Source organism: Pseudorca crassidens, chromosome 2, assembly GCF_039906515.1.
Source record: "Pseudorca crassidens isolate mPseCra1 chromosome 2, mPseCra1.hap1, whole genome shotgun sequence".
NCBI lineage: Eukaryota > Metazoa > Chordata > Mammalia > Artiodactyla > Delphinidae > Pseudorca > Pseudorca crassidens.
In genome coordinates, this window is record NC_090297.1 from 137,574,911 (window position 1) to 137,594,557 (window position 19,647).

The window sequence follows — 19,647 nt, forward strand, 5'->3', positions numbered from 1 at the left end:
AGTACAAGGAGGCCTGTGTGAAGGACTGAATTCCTACCCAGAGGACAAGGGAGGGAGGTTCTCGCAGAGATCTAAATGGGATCTACTTGCATTTTCCACTCTGCAGTTTTCAACATCATTTTTCCTGCCATCCTAGCGGTTGCTGTGGAGTTGATTCATCAGGTTTCCTCCGTTCACTGCTATTGCTTATTAAAGTCTCCGTTTGGGGTGGGTCTGAGAGGGGGCACCACTGGAAACATGGTGCTACTTTTTCCAGTGGTGTTTTTTTCCTTGTCTTTCTGCTTGACTGGTTCATGTTTGTGGGCTGTGTAAAAGAGCTAAAGCTTATTATTATAGATTTGATTTTTGAAATGAGTTAAATCTCCATTTCCTCTCAACTGCTAAGCTTTTTGCTTGTTCATTTGAAATAATAATTTTCCTACGAAGTAATAAAATAAGTAAATCTAGGTATCAAATGGATTTGAATTGTTATCAATCTTGTAAAATTTCTGAATAGAATTCCTCTTTCCATATTTTATGTGACCATAGGGGAAAAATTCAGATGTCCTTGGGCCAAATTTTAAAATAGTATGCCCTGCAGAAAAGAGGTAGACAAGGTCTCAGTAGAATTTTTTTGTTTTTATATTCTTTGATTTCTTAGATCAGGATCAGCAGATTTTTTCCATAAAGGGCCACACAGTAAATATTTTAGGCGTGCAGTCTCTCTCACAACTGCTTGACTCTGCCCTTGTAGCCAGAAAGCAGCCATAGGCAAAGTGCAATGTATGGGCATGGTTTTGTTCCATTAAAACTTTATTTACAAAAAATAGGTGATGGGCTAGACTCCGTTTGTGGGCTACAGTTTGCCAACCTTAGATTTCTGAACTACTCAAGGTGTGCCCTAAGGCTTGATTCTGGACGGAGATGGGATCAGTGACCTCAAAGTATTTTCAAAATGAAAAGAAAGCACGCCCTGTAGATCAGATGTGAATGTTGGGAGAGAATTTAAAAACCAGAATATCGAGTCTGAATTTTTGAAGTGTTCTTATAATTCTTCAATCAATCTCAGTCTCCCCCTGCCGCACTCCCCACCCCACATCTCTTTAATATCGATATGAATGTCTGGTACTTTGCTCTTAAGCATATATATTAAAAAAAAAATAATACCTGAAATTTCTTCTCCGAAAAGTAAATATTTCTACATTGGTCTTTAACCAACAGAACGTAACACTCTCCCTGAAAATGCCAACACTACCCGACACAGACTGGGATTAAACAAGTCTAGGCTTCTAGACAAAGCAGAAAAAGTGTTTTCTTATCTTTTTGAGTGTACTGAAGCAGATGTTAACTCTTTGCTTCCAGATTTGTTCTTGCCATTGAGAACTGTTGGTAGCGTTCTGTCATTTTATTAACTATTAGTAATTGTTGGGAGGAGGAAGGAAGGATAGAAACCAGAGGGGGTGGGGAATTTGGATTACAGGGAATCTTGACCAATATCTGCATGAAAAGAAGAGCATTGTGAAACCCCCAGCAGTAGGTGGGTTTTCTCAAAATCAAACGTTTATTTCTACTTGCCTGGGAAATAGGGCCTTGAGGATACAAGTTGAATGACAGAGGAAATTGGCATGGAGAAAAATGTTGGCAGAGCTTGGGTTCAGCTGGTCCAGTCATCCCAAGCCTCCTTGCCTATGGAGTGAACAACCCCTGTGTAGTTTAACATCTGTCTGTGTCTTAAAGAAGATAGACCACTGTTATTCTGGTTCCCTGTTCATGCCTGCACAGTTAACACTTGCAATAAATTTCACCTTAAAACACATGATGTGAAAGTGGAAGTCCCCACTCATGAGTGCCTGAGTTCATTCTGCAGTGCAGCACCAAGGGCAGAGCCTTTCCTACCTAAATCTTTAAAGGATGAGAACCAGAATAAGGAAGAGTTTACAGTAGGACAGTATTTTTCAAATGTAATTGTACCTGAAAATTACCTAGGGTGCCTTTAAAAATACAGATTTGGGGAACTCACCCAGAACCCACCAAAATGGAACTTCTGGGGAGGAGGCTCAACAATTTGCTTTTTTTTTAGAAGCTCTCTGGTTGATTCTAACAGCTAGTCTGGTACCTTATTGTGGGCCAGATTATTTCTAGCAGGAAAGGCTAGATCTGGGCTGGCTCTACTGGGGAGGGCCTTCCAGAGCTCCTTGGGTTTTAAACTGCTTGGGTACCAGATAACTTTTTTTTAAGTTTTATTTTATTTTATTTTTTAAAATTTATTGAAGTATAGTTGATTTACAATCTTGTGTTAATTTCTGCTGTACAGCAGAGTGAGTCAGTTATATATATATACATATATATACACACACATTCTTTTTCATATCCTTTTCCATTATGGTTTATCAGAGGACATTGAATATAGTTCCCTGTGCTGTAGAGTAGGACCTTGTTGTTTATCCATGCTATATATGATAGCTTGCACCAGATAACTCTCTTTAATCTAGATACTTACAGTGATCCTGTTAATTCCGTTATTTCTTCTTCCTTGAGGGAAATGTTTGGAAAGGCTCAAAGAACTTTACAGTGTACCAAAGTGGGTCTCTTTTACCCACTCTAATCCACCTGCAACACCAGAGATGGTCCTTATTGTTCAGTGTAAATTCAGCTGCTGCACTGGATCATTCCCATCAACATAACACGTGCTGTCGTCCAGTCTTAGAAAGTAATTTCTCCTTGAACCCCTTCTTCTCCCCTCTATCTGCCACCTCATTTCTTTATAGCAAAATTACTTGGAAAAATGTCTTTATTAGCTGTCTCCAGTCTCTGTCCTCCCCACCCCCTCAATATTCTCTGGCTTTCATCCCTGTCATTCTACCAAACCATTTGCTGTCAGGGTTGTAGTAATCAGTTATATCCAGTGGCCAACACTCAGTTTTCATCTTTCTCACCTTTTCAGGAGCATTTGACTCAGTTGATCATTCTCTTCTTCTTGAAAAGTGTTTTTTTAAAAGTTGGCTTCTGGGGCTTCCCTGGTGGTGCAGTGGTTGAGAGTCCGCCTGCCGATGCAGGGGACACGGGTTCGTGCCCTGGTCCGGGAAGATCCCACATGCCATGAAGCGGCTGGGCCCGTGAGCCATGGCCGCTGAGCCTGCGCGTCCGGAGCCTGTGCTCCGCAACGGGAGAGGCCACAACAGTGAGAGGCTCGTGTACCGCATAAAAAAAAAAAACAAAAAAACTTGGCTTCTGGAATTCTGCCCTGTTGATTCTCTTTCTGCTTCAGCGACTGTCCCTCTTGAGTCTCCTTTGTTGGATCCTCCCTATCTCCCCCATCTCTAAAAGTTGGTATGTCCCAAGACGCAGTTCTGTACCTCTCAGTCCATTCTCTAGGTATGTTCATCTAATCTCATCACTTTGAATACTGTCTGTCTGCTCATGACTTTCAGATTTCTCTCTCCTGCTTGGACCTCTCCCTGAAATCCAGACTTGTATATCTTAATGGCTGACTTGAAATCTCCACTTGGATGTTTCATAAGCATCTCAAACTTAAAATATCCAGAACTGAACTCCCAGTTTCCTTGATCTCCATCGCCACACTCATTCTTACCATGTACTTCGCTATCTCATTATAATAATCTCATATAATCTCATTATAAAGTTCGAGCTTTGTAGTTGCCACAGTTTACATACCGTGTCCAGTCCATCAGAAACTGGTCTGGTCTACCCTCAAAATATGGCCAAAATCTGATCACTGCTCACTTCCGCAACCATGGACCAAGCTACCATTGTCTCCTACCTGGGAGATTGCAAAAAAAAAAATCCTGACTAGCCTTCTTGTCTCTCTGTACTCCCCTCCATAGTCTTTTGTCAATAAAGCAGCCAGAGTGATCCTTTTAAAATACTAGTGAGATCATGTTACTCCCTGGTACAAAATCTTCCAGTGGGTTTTCATCTCATTCAGAGGAGAAGCCTAAGTCTTACAATGGCCTAAAGGCCGGCATGATCCGCAGTCCCTCCCTCCCCTCAGCTTCCCTGACCTCATCTGCTGTTCTTTCCTTTTTTTTTTTTTTTTTTCTGTACGTGGGCCTCTCACTGTTGTGACCTCTTCTGTTGCGGAGCACAGGCTCTGGACGCGCAGGCTCAGCGGCCATGGCTCACTGGCCCAGCCGCTCCGCGGCATGTGGGATCTTCCCGGACTGGGGCACGAACCCGTGTCCCCTGCATCGGCAGGTGGACTCTCAACCTCTGCGCCACCAGGGAAGCCCTGTTCTTTCCTTCTCGTTCACTCTTATTCAGCCACACTGGCCTCTTCATCATTCCCTGGAACTGGCCAGCATACCTGCCTCAGGGTATTTGCATGTGTCCTTCCTGGAATGCTCTTCCCCCAGATGTTCCCCCCACCATGTCTGTCTCACTTCTTCAGTGCTTTCCTCGAATGTCACCTTATCCACATCGGTGAGGCCATCTGTCATATTACATTAAGTGGCACTCCATTCCCATGCTTTCTATCCCCGCTTTGTTCTTTACCATGTCATCTATCATCTGACACACAAGATTTTTGTTTTTATTTTTGCTTTTTATCTATCCCTTACCCACCCCCCACTCCCTGCCACACTGTAAGCCCCATGAAGTTGGAACCTTGTCTGTCTTTTCTTCTGTAGCCCTAGTGTCTAGAATAGTGCTTGGGACAGTGACATAATAGGTGCTCAGTAGATATTTGATGAACGAGTGGAAGCATTTCGACTTGCAGTTATCAACACCAGTTATGGCTATTAACCTTGGGCTAATGGGTGGCTGTGGTAAGAAATTACACAGTTGTGAAAACTGAGAAAGACATTTGAGTATTGAAGATACTTTATGGTGTTTGTAATTGTTTCTTCTGTTGAGGACAGATTCAAATAGTTTATGATCTAGGGGACTAGCGGGCTGAGCTTATTAAGACTCAAACTGGAGAGTAAAAGGCATTCTAGCAAAATGAAGGACTGGGTGTTTTAAGTAGCTTGTCGTGGTGGACTGTCACTTAAATTCACTTAGCAAATAGTTATTGAATGAATGAAAGTGCACTATTGGTTAACTTCTTGGGACTGTGTGTGTGTGTGGGGAGGATTTATTAGAATTGATCTTAGTCTGTGATTGTACCACTATGACTATATATTAGAATCTCATGTTTTTTCCAATCAGATTTTCTCTCTCTTCTTTTACAATTCTTCACTCTTCTGCTGCGGATGACAGCCAAAAAAATAGTCAAATCTCAATAGTGTATGGACGTCACAGAACAAGAAACAGCTTCCCGTAAAATTGTGGTGTCTTTTTTCCTTTTCACGTCTTAACAATTCGACATTTTTCAAGTGTGGGTTTTACTTATGGAGCTTACATTTCCTTGCCTGTTGATTTCTTTATTTTATTTCCTTAGTATTGTAATTGACTGCGTTCTTTATGTGACTCCATTAAGTCTTACACATCAGTCAGCCCCCCATAGTTAGAACTCTGACGCTCAGCAGAGTGGATATTTTCGCCTCAGCTTGGGTGAGTGGGAGTAAATGCTGGCTACATTCCTTCAGCTTGGCTCAAAGATTTCAGGCATGCTTGTGACCTACTGGCCTGAATTAGGGCTGGTATTGAGTCTGCAAGCATGAGGTTTGGGTTAGTAAGGCATAGGCCCAGTTCTTGTCTTGGAATTTCACTTGGGAATCTTGTCTCTCCTGGTGACAGTTTCAAATAAAATGGCAAGATATACAAATTAGAATATATATGTCTTATGTTTTGATAATGGAAAACATCTGTAACCTCTAACAGTAATTTGCACCTATTTGAAATTACCCTCCAAAAGTGTTTGATGTTCTAGTGTTCAGTTAAGAATCCTCCGTGTTCACATAACAACTGTCTGATGATCTCATATTTATTGATGTTTAGGGTATAAAGCCAAATCAGTTTTGACCCTTCAATTTGCTGAAGAGTTTGTAGCATTTTTGGATATTACAGTTGGGCAACACAAGCAGAAGGATTTTATTTTTTGAAGATTGCTACACTAGGTTAGTGCCATGGTCTTATTCAGCAGACGCGCCAAGTGGAGGTTTGGCAGGTGATAGGGAGAGAGTAGAACTGTTTTCTTTGGCTTAAACTTTAAATTTGGTACGTTATGGACACATCTAGTTTCCCTAAGAGATTATGGGTTTATCTTCTCTGAAATCATACCAGTCAATTGTAAAACTTTTGTTTTCCCCTTAGCTTTATTGTTACAGCCATACCATCATTTTTATACATAGCCTTTGGTATAGAATTTTATTAGCTTTTTAAAAAATTCTAGAAATGATTTTCTTCACTTTGTCTGTTTTACCTGCCTCCTTTGTGGTGTTTCCCAGTGGCAGCTTGGAATGGAAACTGTCCATATTCTAGCACCACTCATCTCGGCATGTCCTTCTGTCATGACAGGGGTTCATGTGTGATGGGATGTGCTTATTGCATGTACTCAGGAAATTTGAACCATTTTCTTTCTTCATTTGAAAGGGATGCTTTCTCAAACTGTGAATGCTGTTGCATTTGTTTCAGTAAATTCAATGAAAAAATGACTGTTTCATAGAAAGCTATAAAGGTTAGTTGTCCTCGTTCATAAGTTGTGCTGACTGATTTAGATGCAGTTCCTATGGGATTGTCCCCTCACACTGTTGGCACTTAGCTGACTGACAAGAGAGGGGCCTTGAAAAAAGAGCACCGAAATTTCAGGGAAAGGAGCGGGATAATAAGTTTTTAAAAACAATCTATTTTGAAGGTAAGTTTTGAGCCATAGAAAACTAGCCCTTCAACAGGCAGTTAGGAAAGAGTCTTCTAACAGTTGGAATAACTCCATGTACCCAGATCACCCCAGCACATTCTGTCTGTGCTTGACTGTTCCTCTCCATGCTTTCTGATCTCCCATCTGTGTCCACTTGAGGATCCCACATTCAGCATTAGCTGGCCCTGGGTCATCTTGATTGGCGAGGCCGTATTTGTACAATCTGTCTGCTGAGGTGGAACAATAACAGCTGGTACGCAGCTGTACAGTTCGTCCTGGGAACTCCTATTTCAGCCAGCAGTTATACTAACAAAATTGGAAACATTTTCCAATAGTTGCTTTCTGTGACTACTGTTTGTGTTAGCTGTTCGGAGACTCCCATTTAGTAACCTAAACATCTACCACCTCTAATTGACTTTCTGTGCTACAGCCTCATTGAAGTTTCGTATTCCTCAGATCAAGTCTGACTGCAAAGAGAGTAGTCATTTTCTGATTCCGAGGAGTGAGCACGTAAGAACAATAGTGAATCAGTGACTCCTAATTTGATATTTCAGAATGAGCCAGTTCTCTTCTAATTCAGGCCATGGAAGGGCATTTGGAAGTTTTGTGAAATTCTGTATGGCCATTGTCGCTCATTACTTCACTGTAAAGGAGGCTGTTTCACAACATCCTCATGGAATTCTTCTGAGCTGCACATAACAGAGAAGCATTTATGTTCCCCAGCAGTTAGTACTTGAATCCAATTCTAAGACAGGAAGGGTTTCTCCCCTACTCAGAGAGATTAGACATACTTCACCACGTAGGAGGCTTAAGCAGAATTCCTTGGCTTGGCCCTGTGTGCACAAAGGCTGGATTCTCATTGTCCAGGTGGCCCCCTCCCCTCCTCTTAGTCCCTCAGCCAGATTCACTGTAGGATTCAGAGCAGGAAGTATTAGTTAATTTTGTGTGCTTCGTTCTAAACATCTGCACTTGAGTCTTTTTGTTTATGGAAGGAATGTGGCAAGGGGAGGCAGGGGAGGCAGCAGACCCTTCAGAAGCTAAATATTTTCTTGAGGGTGTGTATACCCATGGTTAGTATTTTTTTTACTTTTTAATTTATTTATTTTTGGCTGTGTTGGGTCGACGTTGCTGCGTGGGCTTTCTCTAGTTGCGGCAAGCGGGGGCTACTCTTCTTTGCGGTGTGCGGGCTTCTCATTGTGGTGGCTTTTCTTGTTGCGGAGCATGGGCTCTAGTCGTATGGGCTTCAGTAGTTGCAGCACGCTGGCCCCAGAGCACACGGGCTTCAGTAGTTGTGGCGCGCAGGCTCTAGAGTGCAGGCTCAGTAATTATGGTGCACGGGGTTAGTTGCTCCGCGGCATGTGAGATCTTCCTGGACCAGGGCTCGAACCCGCGTCCCCTGCGTTGGCAGGCGGATTCTTAACCACTGCACCACCAGGGAAGTCCCATGGTTAGTCTTCATGTGCATGAACGTGAGGTGAAGGGGAAAGACGTTCTAGCTGTAGAGTTGCTGGAATACTTTCCAGACGTGTACTTACTGGTTTTCTTAGTTGTTTGGCTTGGCTCCTTTCCTTTAAAGTCCTTCGTCTACTTTTGCATGCCCCCACAGTATGAAGGTAGTGTCATCGCTATCATTGGAAAAACGGAGACCTAGTCCTCTTTTCTGTTCATTTGCCATTTAACTAGATCTTCTTACTCTGTCAACTGTGAAATGAGTAGGATGGACAGATAAAGAGTAGAGAAGTGTATTCAGAGAGAGAGAGTGTGTGAACAAGCACATGGAAGGTCTCGACTATAGTTGTTTAATGGAATAAAAAGTAGCTCCTTCAGTTTTCAGTTCTTGATTATCCATGATTACAGGTAGTTTCAGATAACACAGGATATTCAAGCCATGACTCTTCCACTCTGTTTTCTGTATTTGCTTCCTTATTTATTCAGGTTAGATTCTAAGTTCCTTGGAGTTACATCAATCCCGCTACCTTATTGTCCTTCCATTGACCCTGTACAGGAGGTGCTAAGTACTGCTGTAGAAAATCACACCTCCACGAAGATGTCCGTACCCTCATCCTGGCAGCGTCTCTGCCCAGCAAGCCTTTCTCTCTAGTCAGCTTTCTGCTAGTCTCTGTCGTGCCTCTACACTCTCTTCAGATATTCCCCGCTGGCTTTGCCCTCAGCCCCTTGGCAGGTACCCTTGATTTTCACTGCACAGAAAAAATAAAGTCATCAGTCAGAACTCTATCAACTTCCATCCTCTAAAACCTACTAAATCACTTACATTTGTACCCAGGTAGAAAGCAAGGATGCAGGTTTTCTCCTTTATGGAGCCAGTCCTTTCACCAGTGCTGAATCACATTCTTGTTTCCCCGCCTTGTTTCCACAGTCATTCTTTCTCTTTCTGCTGACTGGAGCACAACAGCATGTAATACAGCCTTGTAACTTCTCTCACAAAAAAAGGGAAAAATCTTCCCCTGGCCCTGTATCCCCTCCAATTACCGTCATCTTCTCTTTCTCCTACCCTTTAGCCAGATGTCATACCAGGTTGGCTACACTCACTGTGTCTACCTTCCCACGTCCTATCTGCCATACATTCTCAGTTCCAACCCAGCAAGATCGCTGCCGGTGGGACTGCTCTCACTAAGCACCTCAATGACCTCTTTGTGGCTTGAAGCCATTGGACGCTTCTTAGTCATTATCTTACCTTATTCGCTTAGCAGATTTAAACACCATTGATTCTTTCCTTCTTCACCCTCTCGGCTTCTGTGATATTCTGTGTTGTCTTTTACTTGCCCTCCTCCCTCTGATCTTCATAGTCTCCTCTGTTGCCTCGTCTTCTGGCTGTGCTTTAAATGTTGATGCTTCTCAGCATGATCCTGAAAGTCAGCTCCCTCCTCGCTCAACACTCTGACCTCATTGGTCTCAACCATACCACATCTTCATCATCCATCCACAGGCTAATGAATCCCAAATCTGTATCTCTAACTTAGATGTCTCTCCTGGGCCATCAGACTATTCACATCCAGCTCCCTACTAGACACTTCTTCTTGTCTAGTTGACCACAGACACCTTAAATCTTGTGTATCCAAAATAGAACTCATCTCCCCATCCTGCCCTCCACTTCTGCCTCCAATTTTGCTTTAACCTCCTTTCTTCTCTATTTCAGTGGATGGTACATCTCTCCATTTGGCTGTTTTTAAACTAGAAAACTGAATGTTATTCTCAATCCTTCCACTTTGTAGAACGCATAAAGGAAGCTTTGGCAATGAAACAGAATGTCAATAGGGTAAAAGTAAAGAAGGCTTTCCGAAATGATTCCTGCTCTCCTCCATCAGTTACAAATTACTATTGAAGTCTGCTAACTACATGTCACCCAAATCCGTTCATTTCTCTATTCCAGCTGTCCCTATTCTTAGTTCAGCCACTGTCGGCCAGGATTACCGCCACATCTTCTTAAATATTCTCTCTACCTTTAGTCCTGTCCCTTCTAACCTAATCTTCACACAGTGGCCAGAATGATCTTTCTGAAAATCAAACCTGATCATACATTTCCTGACGTAAATCCTTCAATGGCTTGCCATCAGCCTGAGGAAGTTGAAGTTGCTCTTTAGCATGGCCTCAGGCCTGGCGTGCTGTGCTTGCTAGCTGACTCACCTGCAGCCACTCTCTCCAGTTCTAGATGTACTGCACACCTCTGATTCCTCCAGTGGCCACTCCTCTGTGTTCTCTGGGCTTTCATACATCCTATTCCATCTGCCTGGATGACTGATCTCTGTTGGCCTAGCTAATTCCTCTGCATTCCTCAGGTCTTGGATTTAGATGTCACCTCCTCTAGAAAATTTCTTGACCTTATAGATGTGGGTTAGGTGACTTTCCTCCATGCTCCCAAAACCTCATGTCCTTCCCCTGTCATAGCACTCATCACGTGGAATTGCGGTGATCTGTATCCACTGCTGGGCTGGCTGCAATGTCGAAGGTCACGCACATGGCCATCTTGTTGTGTGGAATGCGTGAGCCTCCTTTGCAGATTGCCACAGAGCCCTCTACTTCTTTCAACTGTAGCTGTAAGTTAGAATGAAAAAAGCAGCTCTGAAAATGAGGCATGGTGAGGCAGCGCCAGCAGCAGCAAGCTAGGGTGCTTCAAAGTTTAATGCTAGCGGAGTTGCTTTTCTGACGTTCTGCCACCCATCGCTGTGTTTGTGCCGACAATGAGTGACCACGTATGCCTGTTTCTTTCAGTGTGTGGCTTTGTGGTGCAGATGTTTGTCTGGGACACAGGATACCCTGATCCATTTACCTTTTCTCCTTTGATCCATTCTCCTGTAGGTTGGGTTGCTAAAGAACAATGAGATGGCAGAAATGTAGACAGAGAAAATAGAAAAGCAAGGGTAATCTGTAATCCACAGATTAGTGAGTAAGCCTTTGAACATCCCAAGCCACATACTCATGAGTAAAACTAAATTGTTTTACCATTCCAGAATGTTTTAGATAGTCTCTGGAATGCCATAGATACTGTATTATAACCTCGCCTTCATTCAAAGATGACGTCTTTACATTTTTAACACAGTAACGAGATACAGGTTAAATTTGCATTCTTTGAACAAGAAGGTTGTAAACTGTATTTGCATGACCTGTGTCCAGACAAAGTGTTATACTGCCTCCTAGGTAGAAGATCTGGATTTGTAAAATATTCTTTGGCAACTATACCAGGTAGGCCCTTGTGCAATCAGGCTCTTGTGTGTGAACATCTCCAGGATCCTAGTTCACGAATTCTCTTCTGTACCATATTATAATAATGCCTTATATTTGTATAGCGTTTTATAATGAATCAGGTATATGCAAGATCTTAGTCTGACCTTCCAACAACTCTTTGAGGTAGGAGGCTCAGGGATTATCACCCTCATTTTCTTTTTTTAATTTTATTGAAGTATAGTTGATTTACAATGTTGTGTTAATTTCTGCTGTACAGCAAAGTGATTTAGTTTATACATATATATTGTTTTTTATCTTCTTTTCCATTATGGTTTATCACAGGATACTGAATATAGTTCCCTGTGATATACAGTAGGACCTTGTTGTTTATCCATCCTATATATAATAGTTTGCATCTACTAATCCCAAACTCCCAATCTTTCCCTCCCCTACCCACCCCTCCTCCTTGGCAACCACAAGTCTGTTCTCTATGTCTGTATCACCCTCATTTTTACAGAGGAGAAAATGACGGAACAGAAATCACACAGCTAGTAATTGAAGGAGCCAGGATGTCTACTTAGGTCTCATAATGCCCAGTCCTGTGTTTTTTCCATCATACCATACACCTTTATGTTCAAGATCTCATGCGTGTGAATGTTTCATTATATGGGGGACAGTTAATCAAACCCCTCTTTTAAGATCTGAACCAGTTGGGAAATGGAGTCAGATATGGCCCATCATATCAGTTTTATTACAGGTAAAACTGGCTTGAAGAACAGAGCCTGGGCATATAGCTTACATGGGCCTTTTGCCCCACCCCACCTGAACTCATGCACTTAGTCCTGAATCGAGTAGCAGGACAGCAGCAGGCCTCCCCCGCACAGTGGCAGAGGTGCTGTCTTGCACTGAGGAGTGAGGGAGAGGAGAGAAAGGGACTCGGGTGGCAACTAGGAGAGAGCTGAGGAGATTCTGGGCCACACGTGAGCAACACTTCTTCTCCCCTGGGGATGAGTGGGTGTGAGGAAGTGAGAGAATGGCAGAAGTCTCTCCTCAACACTTCTGAGAGTGCAGGAATTCCTCTTCTGTGGGCTTTGTAGGGTGGTTCTTCCTGTGAAGTTGATTCACTTGGACAGAAGAGACTGTAAGCTTCTCGAGTTCAAGGACCACTTATGTCTAGTGCATCCTGTCCCCCAAAGTATATAACATGGGACTGAGCATGTACTTGTGCCCAATAAATACTTGTTGACAAACCGTGATCTTCATTATAACATAGAAGCAGCAAAATATAGATATTGTCAGAGATAGAAAGACCAATCTGTGAATGAATGGTGTTTAAAAACAGCTGCACATTATCTTTTTTACCCACCTGAAATCCTGCTGGCTGGCAACCAAGCTGTCCCAGCCGTCAGGCTGTGTTCTGCCTGCTGCAGGGAGCTGCCTGATGCAGTGACTCTTCTTCCAGAGGGATGACAGCCCGTTCGCTCCTCCCTGTTGCTGTCCTTTCTTGCTCAGCACTCATGTCTCATATATTCTCTTTTGAACGAACACAGCTTCTTTAAACCGCCTTTCTCTTCTCTCTTTCTCTTTTTTTGTCATCTCTTTGTCAGCTACTAGAGGAGTTTTTTTTCTTCTTTCCTGCTGTAGTCCCTGCCCCCATATCTCAATCACTGTCCTTCACTTTTTTTTTTTTTTAATTTAATTTATTTATTTATGGCTGTGTTGGGTCTTTGTTTCTGTGCTAGGGCTTTCTCTAGTTGTGGCAAGTGGGGGCCCCTCTTCATCGTGGTGCGCGGGCCTCTCACTATCGTGGCCTCTCTTGTCGCGGAGCACAGGCTCCAGACGCGCAGGCTCAGTAGTTGTGGCTCACGGGCCTAGTTGCTCTGCGGCATGTGAGATCTTGCCAGACCAGGGCTCGAACCCGTGTCCCCTGCATTGGCAGGCAGATTCTCAACCATTGCGCCACCAGGGAAGCCCCGTCCTTCACTCTTTCTCAGATTTCTCTTTCTTAACCTGGTAAGTAAGTAGAATAGTGCTGATGATACTCTTCCTGCATCAAGAAGTAACATTAAAATTAATACAGAACGAATTTTTAAAAATCTTGAAAGTGCCCAGAAGACCCATTTAGAAAGCCAGCAAATATTTTCTTTTCTATCTTTTAATTAAGCTTTTGTGGAAGCACCGGCATTAAGGATAAATGCTCATTTTCACTCAATTTTATTTTTGTTTAACAATATAAGTACATAATACATGCTATCATTTTTCATGGCAACCAAAATTTTAACAACACACATCATAAATGGGCTTTTATGAGCCAACTTACGAGTGCAGCTATAACTTATTTCTGTGGGAAAACACGCACCGTTTCCAGGCTTACAGTAGCCTATGGAACACAGCCAACGTGTTGTGTTCTGGAACCCTCTTAGCGTAGTGTGCACAGGTTGGTTTGTATCCTCTTTCTTTGTCAAGTTCCAAAGCAAAGTGGGAATAGAGGGGGTTTCTTTGCTTCGTACGTATGACTTCTGGACATCGATGTGTTTGCCCCACAGGAAAAGCGTTTGACATCACATACGTGCGCCTCAAGTTCCACACCAGCCGCCCGGAGAGCTTCGCCATTTACAAGCGCACGCAGGAAGAAGGGCCCTGGGTCCCTTACCAGTACTACAGCGGCTCCTGCGAGAACACCTACTCGAAGGCAAACCGAGGCTTCATCAGGACGGGAGGGGACGAGCAGCAGGCCTTGTGCACAGATGAATTCAGTGACATTTCCCCTCTCACTGGGGGCAACGTGGCCTTTTCAACCCTGGAAGGAAGGCCCAGTGCCTACAACTTTGACAATAGCCCTGTGCTGCAGGTAGGCACCTAGCGGTTGTCTTGGTAGCCAGTCAGTTCTTCCATATGCAGGATGCAGGAAGATCATTGTAGTGGGGGACCATGGTCCCACTTTTGAAGTAAGGGGTAGGAATAGCACCTACTCCACCAGGACAGACAGCTGGATTTTATTCTGCTCTCCTGTGTACTCTTAATAAGTGAAGGAAAGTAGTTTTATTTCTGCTTCCCAGTTGATGTTTGTTCTTAGTTTTCATGCACGTGTATTCTGGGATGTAAATTTTACAGATTTTTTTAAATGTTGAACAATTTTGACTTGAGTCTCTGTACTTGCAGTGGAAACATTTTGCTTCTGCCTTCCTTTTGAAGGAGGGTATTTGAATGAATCTACCAAAGTTTTTTGTATCCTGTCGTACCTCTTCTTTGATTTGACAAAACAAGAAAACTTTTTTTTTTTTTTTTTTTTGCGGTATGCGGGCCTCTCACTGCTGTGGCCTCTCCTGTTGAGGAGCACAGGCTCCGGACGCGCAGGCTCAGCGGCCATGGCTCACGGGCCCAGCCGCTCCGCGGCATGTGGGATCCTCCCGGACCGGGGCACGAACCCGTGTCCCCTGCATTGGCAGGCAGACTCTCAACCACTGTGCCACCAGGGAAGCCCAGAAAACTATTTTTTAATATTAGGAAGAGGGAACAACTGAAGCAAGATGTTTAAGAACTCTACCTTCCTTCGTTATTGTACAAGGAAATTTTGGTTGGGTTTGTCTGGTACTGTTGCCAATCACTATGAAAACTCTTCATTACCTAAAAGCACTGGTTTTTGTGGCAAGATATAAATTTAGGTAACCCTGGTATATTGCTTAAGGATGGTGATAGAAACTTTTCCCTATATGGCAATAGAAAGAATTAAAGGTTTCTTTTTTCATAAATGCCGTATGCTTATTCCTTATACACTATAATTTGGAATCTTTCTGTATTGCTTAGATGTCTGTGACCTTTTCTTATGTTCTGGCTGTTTGATTATGGAGAGACAGATGCATGTCATGCCATACTCAGCACATTCACACAGACTGGAGATGCTTCTGTCACATGGCTAGAGTTACCATCTAAATGGGGACAGCCTGTATTAATTCGCTGAGACAAGAAAGACTGGATGTGGGTTTGCAAACGCTGTGTATACTTTATGAAAAGCTGTTGTGACTTCTAACTAGGGAATCTCCCTGTTTTTCTGGGCCTTATGCCTTTGTGTTCCCTCATTCTTTCTCTTTGGAACTTTTTATGTACAAGGACCCTTTGTCTAATTTGGCCATGTGGCTTTGGACAGTGGCAAAAGATGAGAATATATTCTCGCTGGGTCCAGTTCTTCCCTTCCATTGTATTTCTGTAGTTTGCTGGGAGATCATAAATCTTGATTTTGAGGGCTCTGGTGAGCAATAAGTGTGTTTGCAAAGGTCTTTCAAAAATGTTTCTCTCAAAGGCGGTAAGGTGTGTTCAAAATACATGGCAGAAAGAATAACCGACTTCGATAGATGAAAAAGCAGGAGACAGATTACCTAGGGCAGAAGTGATCTATAAATACTCTTTAAGTTGGTCAACTGGCACACATTTTCTAACTTTGATTCTTCCTACACAAATTATTGTATTTTACTGTCCTGGGGAGGGAATAGTATAGTCAGTAGGGAAAAGCAGTGAGGTGATGATGTGACTGTGGTTTTCTGGCACCTTTGCTAACTGTATGCCTTGTCAGCCTGTCTTGAAAGCAGTTCCCCCAGCTATAGGAATTCTGACGTTTCTTAACTCTTCATGCCACAGAAACTTGTAAGACTAAATGTGGCAAAAGGCTGTGGGCATCTGCAATAGATTTGGTCGGTTGGTATCATTATGCAGAAACATTAATTATGCGTCTCTGGATGTAAGAGCTCTGGCTCTGATATACAGTTGCCAAGGAGGGTTGACTGATACGACTTGTAGCCGATCTGACAGTGAGCAGAGAGGCAGTTGGCTTCTGCCCTCATTGCTCCCTGTGCCTCCCTCTAAAAGTTGTGATCTCCCGGAAGAAACCTTCCCGGTTTTAATGTGTATGAATATGACTAAGCATGCAGTGATTTATAATAATAATTAGCATTTATTATAGCACTTACTATAATGTGCCACAATGTGACAAGCATTTTTCTAAACCCTTTAGATATATTAAATGTATTAACACATTTAACCTTCCCAGTAACTCTGTAAGGTAGATACTTTTATTTTCTCCACTTTACAGATGAGGAGTCAGAGGCCCAGAAAACATAAAATCACTTGCCCCAAATCACACAGGTTTTTTGTTTTTTATTTTTTTTACATCTTTATTGGAGTATGATTGCTTTACAATGGTGTGTTAGTTTCTGCTTTATAACAAAGTGAATCAGTTATACATATACATAATCACACAGTTTTAAGTGGCAGAACTGGGATTCAAAACGTAGAAAGTCTAGTTCTAGAGTCTGTTCTTTTTAAGATGCCTGTTATGGAGGAAAAAAAAACAAAAAAAAAACTTAGATTCAACTCTTGAGAAGCTTTTATTCCAGGAGAGCTGTGATAAAGATGAAGCCTGTCGAAGATATAATAAGCATTAAACACAGAGATATGTTTAGCTGTTTACACTACAGACGACTAAAAGATTCCTAACATTGTGGCCATGAGTGGGCGTTGTTATTGGAGTTCCAAGTTTGGATATGGTGAAATCATCATCTCTTCTCCTTTCTAATTATACATGAAGGCTTCATGGAGATTAGCCTTGATGAGCTCTCTGTGTTGTTCTACATGCCAGGTGTTTGGCCTGGTGTAAGCAGTGATTCTTAATCAGGGGTGTGCTTCCCAGTCTCATGTGAAGCCTTCTGAAAACATAGACGCCTGCAGCTCTGCACGTGCTTGTTAACGTCTCCGTAGGTAATGCTGATATGCAGTCCCAGAAGAGGACTTAAAGTGGACATGGGGGACTTCCCTGGCAGCCCAGTGGTTAAGACTCCGTGCTTTCACTGCACGGGTGTGGTGGGTTCGATCCCTGGTCAGGGAACTAAGATCCCACATGCCATGGGGTGTGGCCAAAAAATAAAATAAATAAGTAAGTAAGTGGCCATGGTATATATGGGTAGTTTTATGTAATATACGACTCTAAAACTTAATGGTTTTAAACGACCGTGATTTATTATTTCTCATGGTTTTGTGTTGGCCTGGGCTCACTCCCTGGCAGGTCAGCTGGGAGCTGGGTTTTTCTCTCCCTGTGATCTTACATCCTCAAGGGGGCTAGACTAGGCTTCTTCATGTGTTGGAGGAGGTATTCCAAGAGGGTAAATCCCAGTGCACAGATGCTTGTTAAACCTCTGCTTGTGTCACATTTGCTGATGTCTCCTTGGCCAAAGCAAGTCACACGCCCAAGCCTAGAATCAGCGTATACAGGGACTACACAGGTTGTGGACACTGGCAAACATGATTCATTGGGATAATTGTTATAACTACTACAGATGTAAACATCTGACTAAAATTAGCTCAATGAAAGGGCATTTATTATAAGCGCTTAGATCGCATAAAACCGGGGGGAAAACCGTATAACCTTCATTCTTGTCCTGTGCCATTATGATATACCTACCGACTTGATCAGTTGGAGTTTCCTCAAATCTGTTCATTTGCTCGGTAGATGTTACTTGAGCACCAACTATATGCTAAGCACTAGTGAAATGCAGTGAACAAAACAAAACAAATTCCTGCCCTGTGGGGCTTATAATCTGGTGGTGGCAGTGGTGGGGTGGGCAGGTGTGGTGGTGATGGAGACAGGCAGTTTAAATAAAATAGGGAAGGGAAATAGGGAGTTGCAGGGGGCTGGGGGGTGGCGATTTTAGATAGGGTGCCCAGGGAAGGCCTCATGAGAAGTGACATTTGGGAAGGGTCAAGACAAAGAGTACGTCTGATTGGTTCAGGCCAGTGTAATGCTTGATTGCTTTGTGCTTGGATGTGTCTCCCAGATCTGTCCATAGTGGAGTGGGTAAGAGGGAGAGGGAGATGGTACAAGATGGGCAGGAGGAGGCAGTGACCAGTGTATCGGATACAGTGGTGGTACTTCGTGAGTTCTGTGCTGGCTTCTCTTGACTGGCTTTGGGGTGTGGGTACAGGATGGAGAGACGAGACGTGTGTTGACTACCTAATGCATGCTGAGCGTTGAAAAGCATATTTCACTTAAGCCTCTCTACAGCCTTGTGAAGAAACTAATATTATTCCTGCCTTGGGAGACTCTGAGTGGTCAAGTAACAACTTAGATCAAAGAAGGGAAGAGTCAAGAAGGAAATTCAAGTATGAAGAAATGAAAGGAGTCCTTGAGTGTTATAATAGATTTAATGCCAGAAGAGGACATGAGTTAAATGATACATTAACTGTTTAGAAGATTTTGTCACATATATGTCTCTTACCTTCAGTGCCTTTACCTATCTTTTCTGTGTTTTTGTTTTCTGACAGGAATGGGTAACTGCCACTGACATCAGAGTAACACTCAATCGCCTGAACACTTTTGGGGATGAAGTGTTTAATGACCCCAAAGTTCTCAAATCCTATTATTATGCAATCTCTGATTTCGCTGTGGGTGGTAGGTAAGTAAACCATGAAATAACCTTGAAAGCGATTGGAGCTTTGGTGTAGAAGTGAAGGTAGCAACTTGTTTACAACTGTATTAGTAATGTTTTTTGGACCTCATTATCCTGGAAACAAAGTAATTAGGTTTTCTAAAACCTTGTCAGATCAACACATTAGTGAATTCTTATTGAACATTTAAGCGCAAAGCTCTATGATAGGCACTGTGACGCTACTGAGGAAGTGCAAGTCTGACATTCACTTACTGAGAAGGACCTGACCTTCTAGGATCCTACAGGTGAATGGGGCAGGCGATGTATGAATATGCGAAAAGTTAAATACTGATACCATCAAGCGTTTTAGATAAAGAGATGTCATATGTCAGAGAATAGTTACAGGACTGTCAGGCTAGAGAAACAGATGGAATCTAAGCTGGGCGTCGAAGAATAGGTAGGGTTTAGATAAGGAGAGAGGATGTCTGGGTTGGGTGCAGGAGGGTTGGGTGCATGTCATGAGCAAAAGTTTAGAGTTGGAAGCGTTTAAACCTCCTTGACTTAAGGAAAATCTTATATGAATTTGTGGAGTTGTAAACCAGAGAGTTTGGTAGCCAGAGACCTTAGACAGTGAGCCAAGAATCTTGGACTTACCTCCCCTTGTAATAGACTATGAAGTCTCAAGAGCAGAAGCATTATTTTTGTATGCAGTGTTCCTGGTATGGGATTGATGCTCAGTGAAAGTTGATGGAAACTGTAACCAATGAGGAATCATGTACTTTTTTGGTGTTAGGGCTATGATTTCAACACAGT

General features: G+C 42.8%; 1 protein-coding gene across 1 annotated transcript in view; it reads left to right on the forward strand.

Moving 5' to 3' along the window:
* The window catches only part of LAMC1 (laminin subunit gamma 1), a 123,598-nt gene that overhangs the window by 59,531 nt on the left and 44,420 nt on the right, over positions 1-19,647 (forward strand). Inside the window, exons 2-3 of the mRNA XM_067728865.1 lie at positions 13,966-14,270; positions 18,731-18,861. Of these exons, the coding sequence (XP_067584966.1) occupies positions 13,966-14,270; positions 18,731-18,861 (436 nt within the window). The remainder of the gene's footprint in view (positions 1-13,965; positions 14,271-18,730; positions 18,862-19,647) is intronic.